The 20,763-nt window shown below is 38.3% G+C and overlaps 1 protein-coding gene across 1 annotated transcript in view; it reads left to right on the top strand.

Annotated features, from left to right (window-relative positions):
* Positions 1–20,763, top strand: part of LOC101849671 (macrophage mannose receptor 1) — a gene marked incomplete in the record, with an annotated part of 96,526 nt that overhangs the window by 46,376 nt on the left and 29,387 nt on the right. The window contains 11 exon segments of the mRNA XM_013091481.2: positions 1,373–1,489; positions 3,312–3,427; positions 4,796–4,935; positions 6,700–6,914; positions 8,397–8,521; positions 9,306–9,364; positions 10,359–10,450; positions 12,180–12,255; positions 16,797–16,841; positions 17,590–17,768; positions 18,711–18,784. Coding sequence (XP_012946935.1) covers positions 1,373–1,489; positions 3,312–3,427; positions 4,796–4,935; positions 6,700–6,914; positions 8,397–8,521; positions 9,306–9,364; positions 10,359–10,450; positions 12,180–12,255; positions 16,797–16,841; positions 17,590–17,768; positions 18,711–18,784 — 1,238 coding nt within the window.

Genomic DNA, 20,763 nt, shown 5'->3' with positions numbered 1-20,763 from the left:
ACAGAGAGAGAGAGAGAGAGAGAGAGAGAGAGAGAGAGAGAGAGAGAGAGAGAGAGAGAGAGGGAGAGAGAGGAGTTGTAAAAGGACATTTTAAAGGTGAGGATATAGATACATGTTTCTCACATTTTCACTTGTTGGTTCTTTTATGTTGCATGTCTCTTTCTGAGCATAAATGTCCTGAAAGCACCTCTAGAAACCCTTTTTTTCCCCAGTGTCATGCATCGAGACCCTGTAATACTTTTCTTTAGTTCCTCAGTCATGTTTTCGTTGAAGTTTTACCTTAGAATTGTCCAGTTCCAGATTGTTCTGCCTTTTGATTTGATAGAAGAGTTCCATGTTCCTTTTTCTTATTCTATCTAGGAACCAGTTCACTTTAGTTTCTGATTCTTTGAGAACTGAGACATCTTTTTCCTTTGAATTAGAGACGAGCGGGAAGCGCTTTTTCCTTCCCGAGCGAGAAGACTGAGAAGCTGACCTATTACTCGCCGAGACCGGTCCCGAGAACGAGAAATACTTCCCGTCTCGTGTTTCGGGCAATGCTTCTCGTTTCGTGACCAATTTCTCTTATCGCCCCGCAGTTCGAGCCGCTCGTTCAGCGAGAAGCCAGCCGTGGCCGAGATTTCTCTTCTAGCCCCACAGAACGAGCAACTCGTTTAGCGGGAAGGCCGATCGTGGCGGGGATCTAAACTTAGAAACTAGGCTTGCCCTGGTGCGCAGGCGCAAGCAGTGAAGGAAGGTAGGGAGACGACCTAGGCCTAGGCCCTGATCAACTCCCCACTCACCTCGTCTCCCCACCCTCTCCCCTCCCTTTCTGTTTCACACACAGGACGGCACGGTGATGGGTGGCACTGTCTGCGTTGTCATTTCTCGCCTCTCACTCTCTCACTCTCGTTACTGTTACTTGTTATGTCAAGCCAATGAGCAGTATCATGTCTCGGTACCGAGCAGTAGTTTAGTGCTTGGGAAGTGACGGGAAGGGCGTTTCTCGCGAGAAACAAGTACTCGGCTCGTTTCGTGCCCGCCCCTACTTTGAATCCTAGGCACCTCCTGTAGCCTTCTTTATCACTTAAATTCTCGTATGAATTTATGCTTTTTCTGCTCTCTTGATTAATGTTAGTTGGGTTTCTTATTTTCTTTAACTTATTGTGTCTTAATATCTACTTTAAAGTATATGAACATTCTGCTGTGTCTTACATGGTAGAGTAAAATTAGTGCTTGATTGATGATTTTTACACTGCTTAGACTTATGATATTTTATCACAGGATTGGACATTGCAAAAATATTTTTGAGTTGAGAAGTATGTGTAGTTTTTTTTCTTTATGGTCGTTTCCTATGGGCTAATACATTTTTTTATAAAATCTTTTTCCGAAGGATGGGGAATGGTCGGATGAAAGCTGTGATGGATCTGCGTCAGGATACATTTGCAAAAAACCGAAAGCAATAATCGACACACCCACCATCTCTCCAGACAGCGTTGGATGCCCAATGGTAAGTTACTTTTGCGTCCGTACGTATAGTACTGTGGTGGGTTAGATGGCACCACCGATAGGTCCAACGTCTTTCTTTTCCTTGCGTTGTTTCTGCCTGTCTGTCTGACTTTTTCCTGCCATTGTTGTATCGATGTGCTTCTATTAGGTCTTCTCAAACAAATAAATGACTTATAAGTAAAAGTTGACTCTGTGAACAAGTTAGGTCTCTGAACCCATGACAGGTTTGGAACAAAGTTAATTTCAGAGGCTGGGTACTTACTTATTGCTTGGTTTTCATTGCAAATGCCTGTCTGAAGTAGGCCTATGTGGGAGTAGTCGGGAAGAAGGTAAGATAAAGATTTATTGATCTCGACAAAGTGAAATTTGCTGTGGCATTGTAAATGCATACACACACATATACACTCGTCAACACACAGACACACACACACACACACACAGACATACACAGACACACACACACACACACACACACACACACACACACACACACACACACACAGACACACACACAGACACACACAGACACACACACAGACATGCACACACACACACACACGCACACACACACACACACACGCAGGCCCACACACTTGCACACACACACAGTCACACACACATGAATAGTTATTGAATGTGTTATTTTTGTGAACCAGACAATATCTGAATAGCTTGTGTTAATGACTGTATGAAGGATTTTTTAAATTCTTGTGGGTATTTTCTTTAAAAAACAAACCCAACCCATTTATACCTCTTCCAACAGATGTCTAATATTCTGAATTTAAAGAACATTTGGTATCAGAAATGATCCTTCTTTTCCTACTTTTACAATATTGATATCGTAAAGCTCAGTGACAGAGGGGAGGAAACGATTAATAACTTTCGCTGCTTTCTGTTGTCATCTTGGATAGATCCACATACTTTTATGTGGACTTGACATTAGGCGTATAGCATCAGGTAAATCTAAAGTAAAATCAGGTGTTATAATAAACCAGAGATTTATCAGTCTGCATTGCTACCGTTGTCAAATTTGGAGATGAAGTTATTTGAAATACTCAAATGCTTTCTTAACGGGAGGAGCGACCTTCAATTTGGCTGATTGTAGGTCAAGCTATGCAAATTGAGATTTTGGCTGTTTTTTCAAGGTCAGCCAGTTTTTTGTCGAAAAATAGCAAGGAGACATTTGAAAAAATCTTTATTATCGTCGTAAATTGCTTTTGAAAACGTGAGGGTAGGTTAAAATATAGTGAATTTTCACAATAATTGTTGTTTTTCTCACAATGTCATTTTTTTCCGTTTTCCCTTACCCCTCCCTTAGTCTTCATCCTTTTGACATGAAACTTTCAGGAAACATAGATGGTAAAGCTGCCATCAATGTAACAGAAATATTTGCAAAAAAGAAGTAGCACTTTTCAATTGGCAAGCAATTACCAAAGTTTAGAAATGGTTTATATATCTTGGGATCATTCTGATATGTTTTTTTCTTTTACACATATTTAAAATACTCCTTGTTACGTTGATAGGGACTGGTTCAAGTATCCTCTCACCAAATTTTGTCGAAATTGGTCATGAAATGGGACAGCCTTAGGGATTTGAAATTCTTTGTATATTTTCAAGATGGTGGCGGTTTCCGTAGCAAACATTGTAGCTATACAAAAATAAAAGTACGTGTCCAGAGATTTTTCTATGTCAAACTTACATGTGTACTTGGATTTGATTTCGGGCAACAAACATAGAAATTGGGTCACCCGAAGGTTGCTCCTTCTGTTAGAACCGTGACAAGGTAAATTGCTGATTCTGTATGTTTGACATTTTATTTTCAGGGTGCATTTGGTTACCAAGCTTCCTGTTACATCATAGTTGACACTCCCAAAACCTGGCAAGATGCCAAAGCCTACTGCCAAAGCAAAATGGGCCACCTAACAACCATTCAGAACAGGTTTTGTATTCTACTTCAGTCATTTTTATTATTACTATAAATACCTCTTTTTCAGAACAAGTCAGTGAACAATTTTGTGTGTATGAATACAGTCGCACCTGTCCAAAACGACATTACAAGGGAGCCAGAAAAGTTCAATCAATAAAATCAGTGGAGACCACAAAAGGATTTGAAACTCATACTTCTACTGCTGAGTGTTTGCCAAACTTGAGAGGCATCAGTCCTGGTCCATTTTATAGACATGCATGATTCCTTTGGCAATCTTTTATGGTAGGCCTATTATCTTTTTCCCACCAATCTGTGGAGTAGTAGCTAGCTCCTTTACCACTGCCCACAGGAAACATGAGTTCCATTCCAGTTTGGGGACATTTTTTATATGGTATCTTAGTCTTTCTGTGAGGACATTCTATCCATCTCAGCCCATGTCAGCTTGAACACAAAGGGTCAAAGCCCACTTTCTAAATGATAGCCTACTGATTTGGCGTGGCGTCGGTGGCCTAGTGGTTAGGCTCTCGGACTCGCAACCGTAAGGTCGTGGGTTCGAATCCCGTCAGGGGCCCAACGTTGTGTCCTTGGGAAAGGCACTTTACACGAATTTTCCTCACTTCACCCAGGTGGGAATGGATACCCGGCTATAGACAGCAAAAGATCTTGTCAGTTTGTTAGTGTTTGAGCGCTTAATTAGCTGCTTGCACTGTATGCTTCCAGGGAAGCTGAGAATGTTTCGGAGTGTTCTATGGTCTGCTGGCGTAATAATATAGTGTAAAGCGCATAGAGCCTGCTGTTGAGCGGGGATATGGGCTATACAAATGCTATTTATTATTGTTTATTATTGATTAAAAATATGTAAAGTTACCTGGCGGTCCGATGAGACGGGTCTGTCAGGGGGCTCCCGTCCAAGATAAGTGTTGCCTCGTCGCGGTCTTGAGTCCGACTGAATACCTCAGTGAATCTCTCAGACGATCTCCGCCTATTTCCCGCGGAACCCTTGACGTCATCCAAGGGCGTGCCACTCCCTTAATTATCTTGTCCCCACAGTAAAGATTAGAGTCATGTCCCCTGACATCACAAAAATATTATGCTCATGAGGACGTCAAAACCCTTCTTTAAAAAAACCCTGAAGGAACTCACTTTTCCCTCCCTTTTTTGTAGTTTTCACTCTCTGTACGGCATAATTATTGGGAGGATTACTGTCGCTTTTCAGAAATGCTTGCTTCTTGATTAGCTTTCACTTTCATTGTTTGAGCTCTGAAAACATCAAACGTCTCCTTCTCTTCTTCTCAGAGTATGAGTGAAGAGCTGTTAAATCATCATCAGCCCTTGCCTGCCTCTTGTGATTTGATTCTTCATGCTTAATTTCTCATCCAGGATTACTGGTGCGTTTGTAGCATCTGAACTGGCTGGAAAGACTGCGTCATACTGGCTGGGTCTCTCCAATCCTGGAGACAAATACGTTTGGGTCAATGGTGCCCAGGTAAAATACTTGCCTTGGGGGCCGTCTCACACAGGTAAGGCAACATACATCGTGTCTGCTCTTGTACTAGGTGGTGTATAGTTCAAAAGTTTATAGCTTTTTCACTTTTGTCAAACTACAGTTAGAACAAGATACAAACAAATTGCTTTCTTCAATCTCATTTGCATGTGGATCTAAAATAAGTTGGATGACCAATGGAATCTAAAAGCCCATGAAAGAAAGTCACAGCAAACTAAGGATAAGACATGTTTTTTTTGTGATGGTAGCCTTATTAGGGGAGTTACATTTTATATCTAAAACATAAAGTTGCCCTATTTTCATCAACACCATGCTTTAACGCCCGTCAATGAAACATGTTGCAAAAGATGGGTTTTTACTTTTCGAGACTCACGTGGAGATGTCTAGACAGTCTTTAGAGGAAATCTTCCAACTTACACTGAAATGTGGTGGCAGAGTGGTGTCTCTGACTGAAAATGAATAATTTGTCAATTGGGTGGGTCACTGTAAATTTTAAAAAATTGTAGTGATCCTTTGTACGTACCCAAAATGTGATGTTTAATACAAGGCACAAACAGAGAAACCTTTTTATTACTGGATCAAGGCCTTTTGGAAAAAAATTTTGGGTTTTGTTACTGGCTGACTGGATTACCATGGAAAGTTTCATGCACATTGGGAAATTAATAAATATGAATTTTTTTATACACCTACAGATGAAAGTGAACAAGCTATAGATAGAAAGATGGAGTGCTCAGTATCAGGATGAAAGGGGAAGAGGAGAGATATTTTTGTTGTTGAAAGACAGTCTAGAGATTTGGAAATTAGCACAGAGGCCAAGTGTTACCAATCTGAATGATATTACAAGACATTTTCACTTTACTGTTGCTCTTGATATGGAAGTGGCTTGGTTTGGTATAATATTTTTAAATTATTTTTTTTTTTGGGGGGGGGGATATACAGCTGAAGCTACATTTAGGCCACCTCATTTGAAGCAGAAACAAAGGGAAATTTTAAAGCTGTTTTTCTCAAAACTTTGTTTCCATACCCTGCCTTACAAAATCACTCATATCTCAAAAACTACAGAAGATATCTTAAAGAATTCAAAGGCATATTGTTCAGAAATGATCTCTGTACATGAAAATGTAAAAAAAAACTTGATTCTTCAAAATGCGTCATTTGGTACGTTTCACCAGGCACACACACATATTCTTGTCAGAAGCCATTGTGAGACTTTTCTTAGATACATAATGCTTGCAATAGGCCCATTAAAGTAGAACCATCTCAGTTATCTTGTAAAATAGGTTATTCAGTGACCAATAGGATTAGTATCAGAATACATGTACTACTAATGTATCTTGCTTTAACATTACTATTGTTGACAATAACTGTTCATTAATATCATATATGTGTAATTATGGATCTGTTCATGAGTGGAAACATAATATATATATGACTTGTGTCTGTGTATATGTGTGTGGAAGAGAAGATATTTGAGAGAGTATATATGTGTGTATGGGTACACATGCATTATATGCATAATATGTATGTATGTATGTGTGCGCGCATATGTGCATTTGTGTTTGATGTGTGTGTGTGTGTGTGTGTGTGTGTGTGTGTGTGTTTGTTTGTTTGTGTGTGTGAAACACCAAACCATTGTGCCAGTGTCTGGAAAATAAAGATTTATCTGCTTGTATCTCATTTTGCCTCGATATCAATGCTGGCAAAAATGATTTAAGTCTTTATAGATGAGGTTTGATATTATCCCAAGAGAAGTACTCTAAGGCCCTCCTTCTTCTTTCAGGGAACGAGAAGAACTCATGTGTAGCCATACGTACACAGAAACCTTTCGGCCTGTGGGAAAATCTGGATTGTCAAGGGAAGCAACCTTTCATCTGTGAGACCGGGCGTCGAGGATTCACCACCACTCCTGTCCCTACCACTACCCCGCCCCCTGTCCCTACAACACCTGCGCCTTGCCCGAATGGATGGTCCGGACATAATGACTACTGCTATAAAGTATGTTATAGTCTAATATAATTGTCATTACATCCGGACTACTGCTGTAAAGTACGTTATAGTCGAATATAATTGTCATTACATCTGGACTACTGATGTAAAGTGTGTTATAGTCGAATATAATTGTCATTACATCTGGACTACTGATGTAAAGTGTGTTATAGTCGAATATAATTGTCATTACATCTGGACTACTGATGTAAATTATGTTAAAGGCCTCATAACAGTCAGATATCCGACTACTGCTATAAAGAATGTTGAAGGAACCCTGGCTTTTTAATATCTGACTCAATGTTGTAGAGATAATTTGCAGGGATTCTGTTTTCCCCACATTTCCCCCATCATTTCACTGAAATTAAATCAAGGGACGTTAGGAGATTCTTTTCCAGAAAATAGAATACTATTAAAATCCTGACATTTTTGTTGTTTTTTACAAGCAAAGAAAGTAGGTAAGAAGAACAGTTTTTATTCTCAACATTTTGTTTGTTTGTTTGTTTAACTCCATGTTAGTTATGTCTGTTCACTGTCGTTTTGTTTGCAAATATAACATTTTAAACTTTGAGTATTTTTCACAAAATCCGCGTAGCAATCTCTTGAACTATAAAGTATCATCACATCTTCTTTTGTCTTTTCTCTTATCTTATTTCTGAAGTTATTTGCCCCTAATGCTCAAGTGCCTGGTTTTACTACAGATCTATGCATCTATGCCAGGCATGGTTAGTGATTATTTATTTCTTTGTTCACGTTATCCACATTCCTTGTCTTAGGGCTAGTGGGATAAGATAATATAAGATAAGATGAGATGAGATGAGATGAGAGAAGATAAGATAAGGTAAGATAAAATTAGATAAGATAAGATAGATAGATCTTTATTGTCTAGATTTTGGTACATTGATTTGGTGTTTCACCCTCACATACACCCTCATAAACTCTCTCACACACACACACACACACACACACACACACACACACACACACACACACACACACAGGCATAGTCACAACAAACACACCCATACACTATACGCACTTTGAGTATTAAGTCGTTTTGAATAAAGAATCAATATATTGTTGTTGTTGTTGTTATTGATCCTTTTTTTGTCATTGTTATCGGTCCAGTATAATTTGAAATAAAATTACAGTATATTTTAACCCTTCCTGCCCCAAGCGCGTATATTTTCAGCAGTGCTAGCACCTCCCAGCGTCCCAAGAGCGTATATTCTCAGTTTAGGAGGGTACCGAATTTGCGTATTTTTCGAAATTAGCAAACCTAATTAAACGTTAATTTTCATAATATTTGTTCATTTACTTTTAAAGATTGTTATATGTTATTATCTAAATCTCATTACAAAGATACTACATCACTTTTTAGAATGCATGCCTCTTTTTCTGAAATACTGCTGTATTGGCTGGGACTGGGGTTAGCGAGTGCACAAAATGGCTGGGGCTGGAAGGGTTAAAATAAAAATATTTTCTCTGTAGTTATTCAAGGAAGCTGAAGACAAGAAGAACTGGCAGGCAGCTCAAACTTTCTGTGAGATTTTTGGAGGCAGCTTACCGAGCGCCCATGACAAGGCGACTGTTGACTTCATTGGAGATCTCACAGGGTAGGAATTTACATATGTGTGGTGTGCTGACAAAATGAGTTAATTCTTGGATTTCAGCCGCTCGGACACAGACAAATACATCAAATTACAGATTGGGTTAGTTAATTTATTATTTAGAAATTATAGAAGACATAGTAAACTTTAAGAAAAAGGCATCAGAAATATCAAAATCTGCAAATTTGATGCGCTAATTTTCTGACAAAATTTCCGTTCATGGATTGCCAGAAATATCTCATTGTGTCAGCACGCCTCACAAATTGCTTTTGTTTAACACTTAAAGGTTTTTTGGGCGTTGACCATTTTTTTGGCACTTATGTGATCTCTATGTGTTTCAAGTGATGTAAAACTCTTACTTAAACTAAAAGCTAAAAAAAACATGACTAATTTTTAAAGACAAAGATAGCTGTTAAAGAAATCACCATCAGCCCTCCTTAAATAGAAAAAAAAGGTTATTCATCAAAATGAAGTGTTGCCATATTTAAAGACATCAGACTGGACAAATCTGATAAAAGTAAAACATTTACAGCCTCCCCAAATTTCTAAAGGAATGAGCTGTTTAGAGAAACACTTGCAATCTCACTATGATTGGCATCATATATACGCTAAAGTGCTTTTAATTATGTTGTCAGTCCCTCCTGGACTAGGATACTTGGAATAAAACAACTATGTAAGCTTGCTCTGTTTAGCTGTGCAACTCTGACACCATAGAAGACAAGGATATTGATCGTCACACTCCCTTGTGTCCCCAGAGCATGATGTTCATGAGACTCTCTTGTATCCCCAGTTATTATTACAACCCCGGAAATATCTGGATTGGTTTGACGGACAAAGACAAGGAGGGCAGTAAGTCTTGCTTTTCCTTTCCATACGTCGTTGTCTTGGTCTTACACAAACTCTTCCTAAACTTTTGCGTTCGGTGTATGAATGTGTTTATACTCTGGTATGTGGATGGTTGTCGGGTGCTCTGCCATCATTTTAAAAAGTGTAGTAGGCCCATATGCAGTTTTTGCAATTTTATAGGAAAGCCAAAAAAGTGAATGTTGTTACGAATAAGAAAACAAACTCTTTACAAACATCCCATGTCTATATTTTTAAGAATACAATTTTGACAAAAACTTCCTTATCATCTTTAAAGCAAATGTTGTTTTCTTGGTAGCAACATATAGTTTTCTGATTTTATTTGCTCCTTATTTCTTGTTAAATTTCTATCATTTGTATTCCTCTTCCATCTTTTCTTTGTAAGTTACTCTGTATTAGTACCACCAATCGTTGTCACCTTTTTTAACATAATATTTGTATTGAACATGCTGTAAAACATTTTCTAAAACCGAAATTCGTTTTTTTATTTATCCAAACTTATGTGTACAACCCTTTGTTGTTGTTGTTTTCAAATCCCTTAAGCTGCGAGCATTTCGCTCTTGGCAGTGCAATGCCTCCCTCAAGTAACCATATGTCCTTGTCATCTTGTCAACGCCAGAGGTGTGCAACCCTTTAGATTTAAAAGTATGAACGGTTTAAATTGTTGCAGTCAACAAATTTGTGTTGATGAGGGGGGTAGATCATCTACTCTTTAAAAAAAAAAATTAATTAAAAGTACTGTCCAAAGTGCTCTGTTACTGGAATACCTGTCCCTGGATCAATCAACCAGTCAGTCATTATCAATCCAGTGTTGTAGTTGTTGTTATTGATCCAGTGTTGTTGTTATTGATCCAGAGCCAGTTAGTCAGTTGTTGATATATTTTAGTGTCCACCAAAGTGCTCTGGTACTGGAATATTTGTCTCTGGATCAATCAGCCTGTCGTTCAGTTGTTGATGTTGTGTTGTTTTTGTGTTTCAGGCTACGTGTGGTCAGATGGCTCTCCGTTTGACTACGTCAGTTGGCACGATGGTGAGCCGAACAATATTCATGGGACAGAGGACTGCATTCAGGTGATAATAATAATAATGATATTAAAATTAATAATAATAATTTTAAAAAAATAATAATGATATTGATAATAATAATAATAATAATGATATTAATAATAATATAATAACAGACTGCATTTATATAGTGTTCAATCCTTTTATAGTACACGCTCTGATCTGGAGCACTGAGGTATACTGTCAAACATGTCTACTGGCACCTATGGTGTAGCAGTAAGGCACTTTGCTGGTGCACACCACAGGAGATCTGAGTTTGATTCACGAATGGAGAGAATTTTTATCGAGTATCTCGGTCTTTCTGCTGTGATGTTGGATCCCACTGATCCATGGTGAGCTTGAAACAGGCGGGTCGAAGCCTGCATCCTAAATGGTCTAAATTGTGTCAATTGGGGAGTAAAAACATGTACAGTGGAACCTGCCTTAAAGGAAACCTGTATAAAACGGAAACCTGTCTTAACGGAAACCTGTATAACGGAATCTCCCCGCTCCCCCCTTGATATATTCCTCTTTAATTACCTGTATAAAACGGAAACCTTTCGAACGCAGAAACGGAAAGAAAAATCCGCTCCCTTCCGATGGTTTCACCTGTTTTAAGACGGAAAATGCTTTACCCCTCAGCCCTGATTTGAAACAAAACTCGTAAGTTTGGTTCCGCCGGCTCTAAACTTAACGCCATGGCCATGCCTCAAGGCGAGGAAGGGGAGTAGGGGTGCAATTTGGGGGTAGATGTTACCCCATCATGGGAGCCCTGAGCGATTCAGGTGGTCAGTATAGTGTGGGTGTGAAATCTCACGACTGCCCGTGAGAGTGCTTGAGTAGGGAGCCACTACGGAAACTTTCCTGGGTACCCAGAAGCCAAATTAGTTTGACCAATGCCTGCCGCCCTGATCGTACGGCCAGCCGAGAAAAGAGTTCCTTGAATCATTGTTACATGATGGCAGTGAGGGGTGACATTGGTGGGTGGGGCTAAGGGTGGAATCAAAGGAGAGGTCAAACAGTGGTCCTATGAAATGCAAGCACTGGTGGTAAATATAAGTAAGACTGACGCATGACATTATCAGACAGGATAGCAATTGAGAGGTGTTTTGACCACTGCTTGCCGATCGGACAAGCGATCCTTGATCCCACCGGCTGGGCCTTTGAACCCCCCCCCCCCACCTCTATCTCCCCCTGAATTCCCCTGTCTAAGATGGAATTTTTTTCAGGCTCCCTTGCGATTCCGTCTTACACAGGTTCACTGTACATAAAAAAAATTAGTGACAAAAATGTCAGACATACTGTTGTTATACGCTGAGATGTTGTCAGTGGCTCACTGCTCTGCTGTAAGCTGACCAAACGCGGCTTTTTATTTTTTTAGGTGTCAAATCTTTTAGATAAAATTTACTAAATTGAAAGCCTTATCAGTTACCCTACTCTCGTGGAAAAATCAAAGCGAAACCGAGACTAGTTTTTAAATATATTAGAATTCAAATTTCGGAAGAACGCTGTTGTTAAATTAGTTACGCTGACAAAAGATAAAAAAAGGCGTTTTGTTAGCTTACGGTTAGTGCTCTGAATAGGTTTTGTACAATATCTCTGCTCAGGCCATATTGGTATAGCGTTTTAATGACTTGGCAACAGTGAGCACTCTCTACGTCACTTTTATGGCCTACTTGTGTTGCAAGTGCCGTAAAACTTTTACTCAAACTCAAACAAGATAAATATAGGATTGTTTTCTGTCTTCTACTTTCAGATGACCCTAAGGACCGGTACATGGAATGATTTCAACTGCTTCGCGGTGGCTGCGTTTGTTTGTTCAGTGAGGAGAGGTAGAGTGGAGCAGTGTTTGTGTCTTGATCACATGTGTTTTGTGTCTCACTACAAGGGATTTTTGTGTGTCTTGTTTTTTTTGTGTCCTGTTTTATGTCTTGTTTCAGTATGTTTTTTGAGTCATGTTTTGCATCTTGTTTCTGTGTGTTTTTTGTGTGCACAGAATTCTACACTTATAGAAGCGGAACTCCCTCTTCGCGATCGCCGATTCGCTGTGAGGAATTGAAACTAAAACATGGCGGCCGGTTGAGGGCACCTTTGGCTGCGCCGCACAGCGAGGCTTCATGTTGCTATGCACGCTGATGCTAGTGGTAGGGCTTGGAAGTCACCTTACATCAGTATTTTAAAACTTTCTTCGAAGAGGAAATATAGTGAAATAGTCTAGTACATTTTTATTGCCAACAATATGTCATAATTGGCAATGTTACAATGTTTTTGTATTTGTATTTGTTGGGGTTTTTTTTTTTTTAAATGATGGGATGGGATCTAGATCTAGATCTACTAAAGATCTTCACAATCACAATACACTTGATAATAACACTAATTATGAACATTAATTCTGTTGGCAAAATATCTAGGTACAGTCTTGATTAGTACTAGATCTACGATAAGGGGACGCTGACAGTAACATGCTCACTACAATAATATTGTCATTAAACTTAAGGCCATCCAAAGCAAGCAAAAAAGAACAATATAAGCCTTTTCTCCAATTTACAAGAAAGAGATAAATAAATTGAGCTTATATTGAGGAAATGTATTATTTCTCACTTTAAGAATTCATCTCTGTGTTTGCATCAGTAGTGTGTACAACAACATGCTTTGTTTAAAGCACGTGCGAGTCTAACAAATACAAGAGATTGGAGAATGTGTCGGTTGCACATACAATACATAAGACTATTGTACATGCTGCCAAAAACACAGAAATGCAGAAAAGGCCTCAAAATATTGGTTTACACATAAAAGCCAATAATGCAAAACAAAGTAAACAAGAGTGGAACTGGCATATGTTTCCTGAATATATGTTCAAAGTCATTTTCTGTGTGTTGGGAGTGTGATTTCTAATGCATGAATGATAGGCTCATTTAGATGTGATAATGAAGAAACTTGTGTCTACAGTCACAACAGAAAGAGTTCCATGGCGAGTGATCACTGGTCAAGGATTTCAGAGCTGTGGGCATTTTGAGAAAAATGTATTCCCATACCCTGGATCACATGTTGAGGGGATGGGCTTGTTCCCCTGTAATCCCCGCACACAGTAAACAAACACATATTTTTGAACACGAATAAGAAAAAATAAGTGGTCTCTTGTTACTGATCAAATTGAAACCTGTTTCAATTCAATTAATTGATAAAAGTGCGTATCGCAATGCGTTGGCCACCCCTGCCCTATAGGCCTATATGCTATTTAATAAATACATTCGTCAGACCTGGAATCTTTAATGCCCGCACACAGTAAATAAACACACATTTTTGAACACGTATAAGAAAAAATAAGTGTTGTCTTGTTACGGAACAAATCGAAGTCCTGCTACAATTCAATTAATTGATAAAAGCGTGTATCGCAAGGCATCGGCTAGCCCAGCACTATTACGCTATTTTATAAATACATTCGTCAGATCTGGAATCTTTAATTTTTAATCCCCGCACACAGTAAACAAACACACATTCATGAACATGTATAAAAAAATAGTGGTCTCTTGTTACGGATCAAATTGAAGTCTAGTTACAATTCAATAATTGATAATAGCGCGCATTGCAATGCATTGGCTAACTCAGCATTATACGCTATTTAATAATACATTCGTCAGATTTGGAATCTTAAATTATAATCATAATTATATGAGCCCGCGCGTGGGAAGTGAAAGTGAAAGTGAAAGGAATTGAAAATGCTTTCAAAAACAATTATGAAAGTAACATAATTAAAGTAGGACTACATGTGCTTATAAAGGCCCAAAAAGGTGTATGGATGCGGAAATTAATGTTTCGGATGAAAATAATACACTATCTCTACTACTGTAGCATGCGGTCAAAAATTTGATGCGCAACTTATTATCAAATATCTAGGCTACTGAACTATCGAACATCTAGATCTAGATTCTCCTACTTTTACACAAGGACTTAGATCTATATCAATTCGTCTTAACCGGTGAGTATTTTTTTCAAACATTTGTACACATCTATAGGTTCTATATTATTCTAGAAATTTCTTTAAAGAAAATTCTTTAATAAATACTAGCCCAATATTTTTTAAAAAATCCCAATCAATGGTTTCTACAGATTTTTAAAAAGTTCATAGCTGTAGCTAAATCTCTTTTAAAAGCAAGTCCGTCCTTTTTTCTACTTCTGCTGGCGACATAAAGCTAATTATTGAACGCATGTTTTGAGAACATTAATTAGATCTAGTGAAAAAATATGTTCAGTGTAAAACAAATTTCTTGTAACAATTTTGCTACTAAAAAATTACGTAGGCCATATGCGTATGCAAAATGTGTGTGGGAAGCTAGAAGTGCTGTGAACAATCCCATCCGTGTTACGAATTTTTTCACAGTTCTGTAGATCTTATAATATAAACTCTCTATGTCTGCTTTTTCTGTTGTTGCACCCAAAAACACAACAATTTAAAACCTTAATTCCAATCTCTAGTTGCACAGTAAATTCTGTAACTCAAAATTAAAAACTGGACAGTAAATGTTCCACTTTTCACTCTTTTGTAAAAGCCGCTCTTGCTTTAAAAGCTATAGGGTTACGTCCGAAAACGATAAATAGTGCCCTCAAGACGCCATTTTTTTCGGTCTTCAATTCCTCACAGGTCACGTGGTACAGTTCCCGTTCTATAAGTGTAGAATTCTGTGTTTGTGTGTTATATTATATCAATGTGTTTTTTGTGTGTTATATTATATCAATGTGTTTTTAGTGCATTGTTTCAGTGTTTTTTGTGTGTTATATTATATCAGTGTGTTTTTAGAGCATTATTTCTGTGTGATTTTCTGGTGTACGCTTCAGTGGAGATTTCTGTGTCTTGTTGGAGAGAGTTTTGTGTCTTGTTTCAGTGTTTTTCGTGTCTTGTTTCAGTGTTTTTCGTGTCTTGTTTCAGTGTTTTTTGTGTCTTGTTTCAGTTGGTCCTATATTGCTCTCATTGCTGCATGTTGTTTTTGTTTGAAGGAGAAACTGTTTGGCTTGACAGGAGATTGGAATGGGTCTCTGTAGGGGGAATAGTGAAGAAAGATGAGAAATTATTTGAGACCCTTACTGGGATTTGAACCATAAACCATGTGCTAGTCAAACCCAAAACGGATTGTACCCCAACGTTTGAGGCGTTGACGGAAAAAAATCTTTAGTCTGGAATATCTGAAATGTGAACAAAAATTTTCTTTGTCTGTTATGTTATGTTTTCATTTGAAATTTATTGGCAAAAATTTAATCAGAGGATAGCACAGAATGCTTTTTAAAGTAAGGTTTTTGTATGTCCCATCGACACATACTTAGGGTCCAACTGGAACGAGAGGGATACAGTGTCCCAGCAGAAAGACTGAGCTACTCAATAAAAATTATCTACATATATAAGAATTGAACCCAGGTCTTCTGTGTGCAATTGTGAAATGCCTAACTGCTACATAGCAGACGCCAGATTGTTGATGAATACCCAAAACTAAATGTAAAGTTACAATACACCCAACACAAGAACCTCCTAATTGACTGGACAATAATTCCAATGCATATACTTTCTCAAGTCACTTTTTCTGGCATGCACATAGCATACATAAACAGTCATATTCCAAGGAAGAGTGTATTAAAAATTAATGATTGCTTTCTGAAAACTCAAGAAAACGGCAAACATTTTGTGAACTGCAAATTAAAAAAGTGTGAAATGAGTTAAATTTTCGTATGAGCAGTTTTAGTCAAATGATACTGAAAAGGTTGAGTTTCAAACCAAAGCACTTTGATTATTGTCGAAACTGATGTTATGTTGATTTTGCGAACAGTTGAACTTGCTTTAACAACCATCTGTTTAAAACAATCTCCCATACAAATGACTGCCTCTCACTTCCCACATTTGAGTTTTTTCTTTGTTATACGGACACTGCCTTAGAGGATCAATTTTCTTGTCAATAATAGGTGGTTATCTTGGACAAATTGAACTGTATTTCCAAGCATCAAATAACAATGGTGCCTATTTTGGGAGTCTATTTTCTTTTCTGTGTTGCTTAATTAATCTGATAATCAAAATAGAAGCAACCTTAAAAACAATTTGAGATAGTTGTAGGCCTACTGCTCTCAATAATATGTGAACTGCAGATGCTTGGAGGGTGCCTCTGGTTTGTCTAATTTCTTTTCTTTCCCTCTCTTATTTCTGCCTGTCTTTTTTAGTTTTTCCACATACTTAATGACTGTTATTGCGCTGATGTTCTTCTCTTTACTCAAATGTACAGACAAAGGAATGGACTGGTCTGAATTTTTAACAAACACTTTGTTATTGTGTTGCTCTGCAACCAAATGGTTGTTCAGTTTGCCATAATCAACAAAACTTTTTCTCCCACAGGTGTACCCTTTCCCAGCCCTTCTCCAACTGTACCGACAACACCAGGTATGTTTCTCTTGCTTGTAGGTTTTTAAAAATAAGTTGCCATCTTTTTGTATCTTTTCAGAGAAGAATATTTATCTGGGTCAGATGTAAGATTCAACAAAAATGAAAGTATTGTGTTTGGCTTGCCTTCTCGCTCTTGGTTTTGTATCTCACGTCCTCCATCTCTTTTCAAACTTTGTCCATTTGTCGGTCTGTCTGTCTGTCTGTCTGTCCGTCTGTTTTTTCCCTGTACCAAATGACTCTTATTGGGTAGATGGGTTCCTCCCCCACTCCCTCTCTCTTTCTTGCTTTTCCCACCTTTCCTCCCTCCCTCTCTCCTTCCCTCTCTCTCTGTGTTCTTCCAGACATGCAGACTTTCGGATACACTCTTTCCAACACACACACTCACACACTCACACATACCCAGTCACTTACTTACACACACACACACACACTTACACACACACTTACACATACACTTACACAAACACTTGCACACACACACACACAATCACACACACACACACACACTCATATTCTCTCACTCATACACACACACACTCACTCAACCATACACACACACTTACACACACACTTTCACATACACAGACATACACACACTTACACACACACATACACAAACATGCACCACACCACATGCACTGTCTGTGGTGGGGGAGGGTAGGGTGAGGGTGTAAAATGCTTACACCAAAAAAACCAACCCCTGTTTATGTCAACTCTTGATCTATAATGTCTCCTTTCTCTACAGCCCCACACTGCGGAGATTCTGACTGGATATACCACAACGGGTTTTGCTACTTCTTCAGCCCTGACTACGGCGAAGACGCCAAACTGTCTTGGTTTGCTGCTCATCGCTTTTGCCTCTCAAAGGGTGGAGATCTTGTTAGCATTACTTCCGAGCCAGAGAACGCCTTCCTGATTCTGACGGTGAGTGAAAGGATTCCATTTCCTAGTATAAGTTTTTATTTTTTAAATATTTATTTAGCATTCATTTTCAGTAACTCCTCCTCCTCCTCCTCCTCCTTCTTCTTCCTCCTCCTCCTCCTCCTCCTCCTCCTACTTCTTTTTCCTCCTCCAACTCCTCCTCCTCCTCCTCCAACTCCTCCTCCTCCTCCTCCTCCTCCTCTCTTCTTCTTCTTTTTCTTCTTCTTCTTTTTCTTCTTCTTCTTTTTCTTCTTCTTCTTCTTTTTTTCTTCTTCTTCTTCTTCTTCTTCTTCTTCTTCTTCTTCTTCTTCTTCTTCTTCTTCTTCTTCTTCTTCTTCTTCTTCTTCTTCTTCTTCTTCTTCTTCTTCTTCTTCTTCTTCTTCTTCTTCTTCCTGCCCCTCCCCGCTAGAACTCAGGGGTTACCCAAAGAAAAGGAAGAAAGGCGTAAAAGTACTTAGAAGAGGGACTTTGATTCCAACCTAAAGGTGATAAGACACCACTGGATAGAGGTAGAGACTATAGCCTAGTACAGAAGTACACACAAAACTCTTGTTGGTGGCCTGTACATCTGGGTACCTTGTGAGAAAGGTTCATGATGAAATTTGAAATGTGATGCAAAGAAGGAGTTTGGCAGGGGAGAATGATGGGAAATGAAAGAGGAGAAGATGGAAACATTGCAAGAGAAGAAAGTATGAAGAGGTGGAGGATAAAACGATGAAAAACTTTACTGTTTGTTTTTGAAACTTTTTATTCACAGTTTCTCTCTCCTTACATCTATGTGACTACATCTGATTTTGTAAAAAGAGGGAATGGATGTAGCAGACCAATTTCTTTAAATGGTATGGCTGCTCATCATTTTCTCTTTTTAAAATTTGAAACCTTCTTATTTTTTTAAAAGAATGTAGATGAAAACTCTTTCAGTACTTTTGCTTCTGTTCTTTCCAGGCACAAGTCCTGCGCTCCGGAAATACGGATACATACTGGGTGGGCTTGAACCAGATGGATCAAGAAAATTATGTGTAAGTTTTGTATCATTGATTGCAGGTTTTTCTTTTAGGCATTTTATCCTAATTATTTTTCTTCTTAATTAGCGTGGGAAAAGAAGAAGAGCCATGCAAGTATGACATCTAGAATAGACTGAATATACCTTCTAGAATAGACTGAATATGCCTTATTATATATCAGCGTTTGTGGTTTGCGGTTAAGCACTTTACTATTGCTTGCAGAAGACATTATTTTGATTCCCGTTTGGGCAGATTTTAAAACATTTCTTTAATTTTCTTTGCAGTAAATGAACATGTTGCTTTGGGTTATCTTGCATTAACTCATTATTTCTGGTTTTGATATAAATCAATTTGAAAGCACAAAGTTCCTGTTGAAAAGAATATGAGTAAGTATAAAATGAAACTGAGGTTCTATGAAAAACAGGTATTTATTGTAGTGACGTTTAAGTTTAAAGCGGGGAAATTTTCAACAGCTTCGACAGCTGTGGCAAAAACTCCCAAATGTCGGAGACTGGAGTATGTCAAATATGAAGGTAGAGCAGTCACCTTTCTAGCACATATGTGTGTCACAATGCAGTTGAATCTGGCGTTCATCAATTTTCAACTTGTTCATTTGTCTTGCTCTTGATTAACTCTTTATTTCTGTGGGGGGGGGGGGGGGGGTCAACCCACTATGCTGGGACCCTATTTCGGTATAAAATTTAAAAGTGACAAAAACATCACTAAATTGGTCATTATATCAAAACAAGTCCACCTATTTTGAAAGCTCTTCATCTAATGAATGAACTCCTGATAAAAGAGACCTGTTTTCGACAATTGCTGACAAGTAGTTTGACATCGAAGTCGTCGTGCCGTTGTCAGCGGCTCCTACTGTGGTTCCAGCTGTGAGCCGCAGTAAGCAGCTTGCCTGAGATAAAGAGTTAAAGAAATGCTTGTCTATCTTGAATTAAAGTGGAGATATATGTGAGTGAAGGAGGTGTGGGTCTCCTAGTGAAAGAAGTAATATTAGTGAAAAAATGGCCGCTAAAGTTTTGTGACTTCCATAGCTTGAGAGTCCTTGGAAACAAAAAAATTGACATGTTTTTGTACCGTTAATCAATGTTTTTAAGTAAAATCCACACATAAATGTGATTTTTAATGGGCATATAAAGTGTTAAGTCAAAAAGCAAAAACTCCTCAATAAAAATTTCCAAACTGGTGGAAAAAAATGCCGTTTCTTTAATTTCTTTATTTTGACGAGTGCTTGACTTCACCGTGATGCTTGAATCATATTAAGATCTAGGACTATGGGATTACAAATCGTCGCTGTCTCAAGCAATCCACTCATGTCCAGATTTTGAAAATTTTCTATTTTTAGACCCTACCAAAGCTCTTCTAAATGTATGTACTACCTTTCAACATCACCTAAATACATTTTAATACTATGGTCAAGGCTTATTATTTTCTTGCTTTTCAAGATTCCTAACAAGAAAAACACAACAAAATCTAGTTTTTTGTCTCTGGTATAAAAAGTACAGAAATTGATTTTTGGTGCAATGCTTGAAAATACCTATAAAATATTCAAGGTTTTCCCAAAAAGATATCATCATCATCATCCGGTGCCTTGCCGACGGGCATGGGCGATCATGGACCTCCACTTCCATCTGTCTTTCGATGCAGCAATGGTGTCTGTCGTTCCTGCTGTTCCCAGCCATGTTGTCAACTTGTCCAGTATCATTTCCCTCTGTCTGCTTCTGCCTCTCTTTCCATCAAACTTGCCTGTTGTTACAATATTCTCCTGTGCTTCTTTCCACATAATTACATTTAATACTTTCACTTACAGATAGAATCAATTTCACTTATTATGAGACAGGATCTCTCTCTCTCTCTCTCTCTCTCTCTCTCTTGCTCTCCACAATCAATTTCTCTTATTATGAGACAAGATCTCTCTCTCTCTCTCTTTTGCTCTCCACAATCAATTTCACTTATTATGAGATAGGATCTCTCTCTCTCTC

Source organism: Aplysia californica, unplaced genomic scaffold (genome assembly GCF_000002075.1).
Source record: "Aplysia californica isolate F4 #8 unplaced genomic scaffold, AplCal3.0 scaffold00037, whole genome shotgun sequence".
NCBI lineage: Eukaryota > Metazoa > Mollusca > Gastropoda > Aplysiida > Aplysiidae > Aplysia > Aplysia californica.
This window is presented reverse-complemented; position numbering and strand designations above follow the sequence as displayed.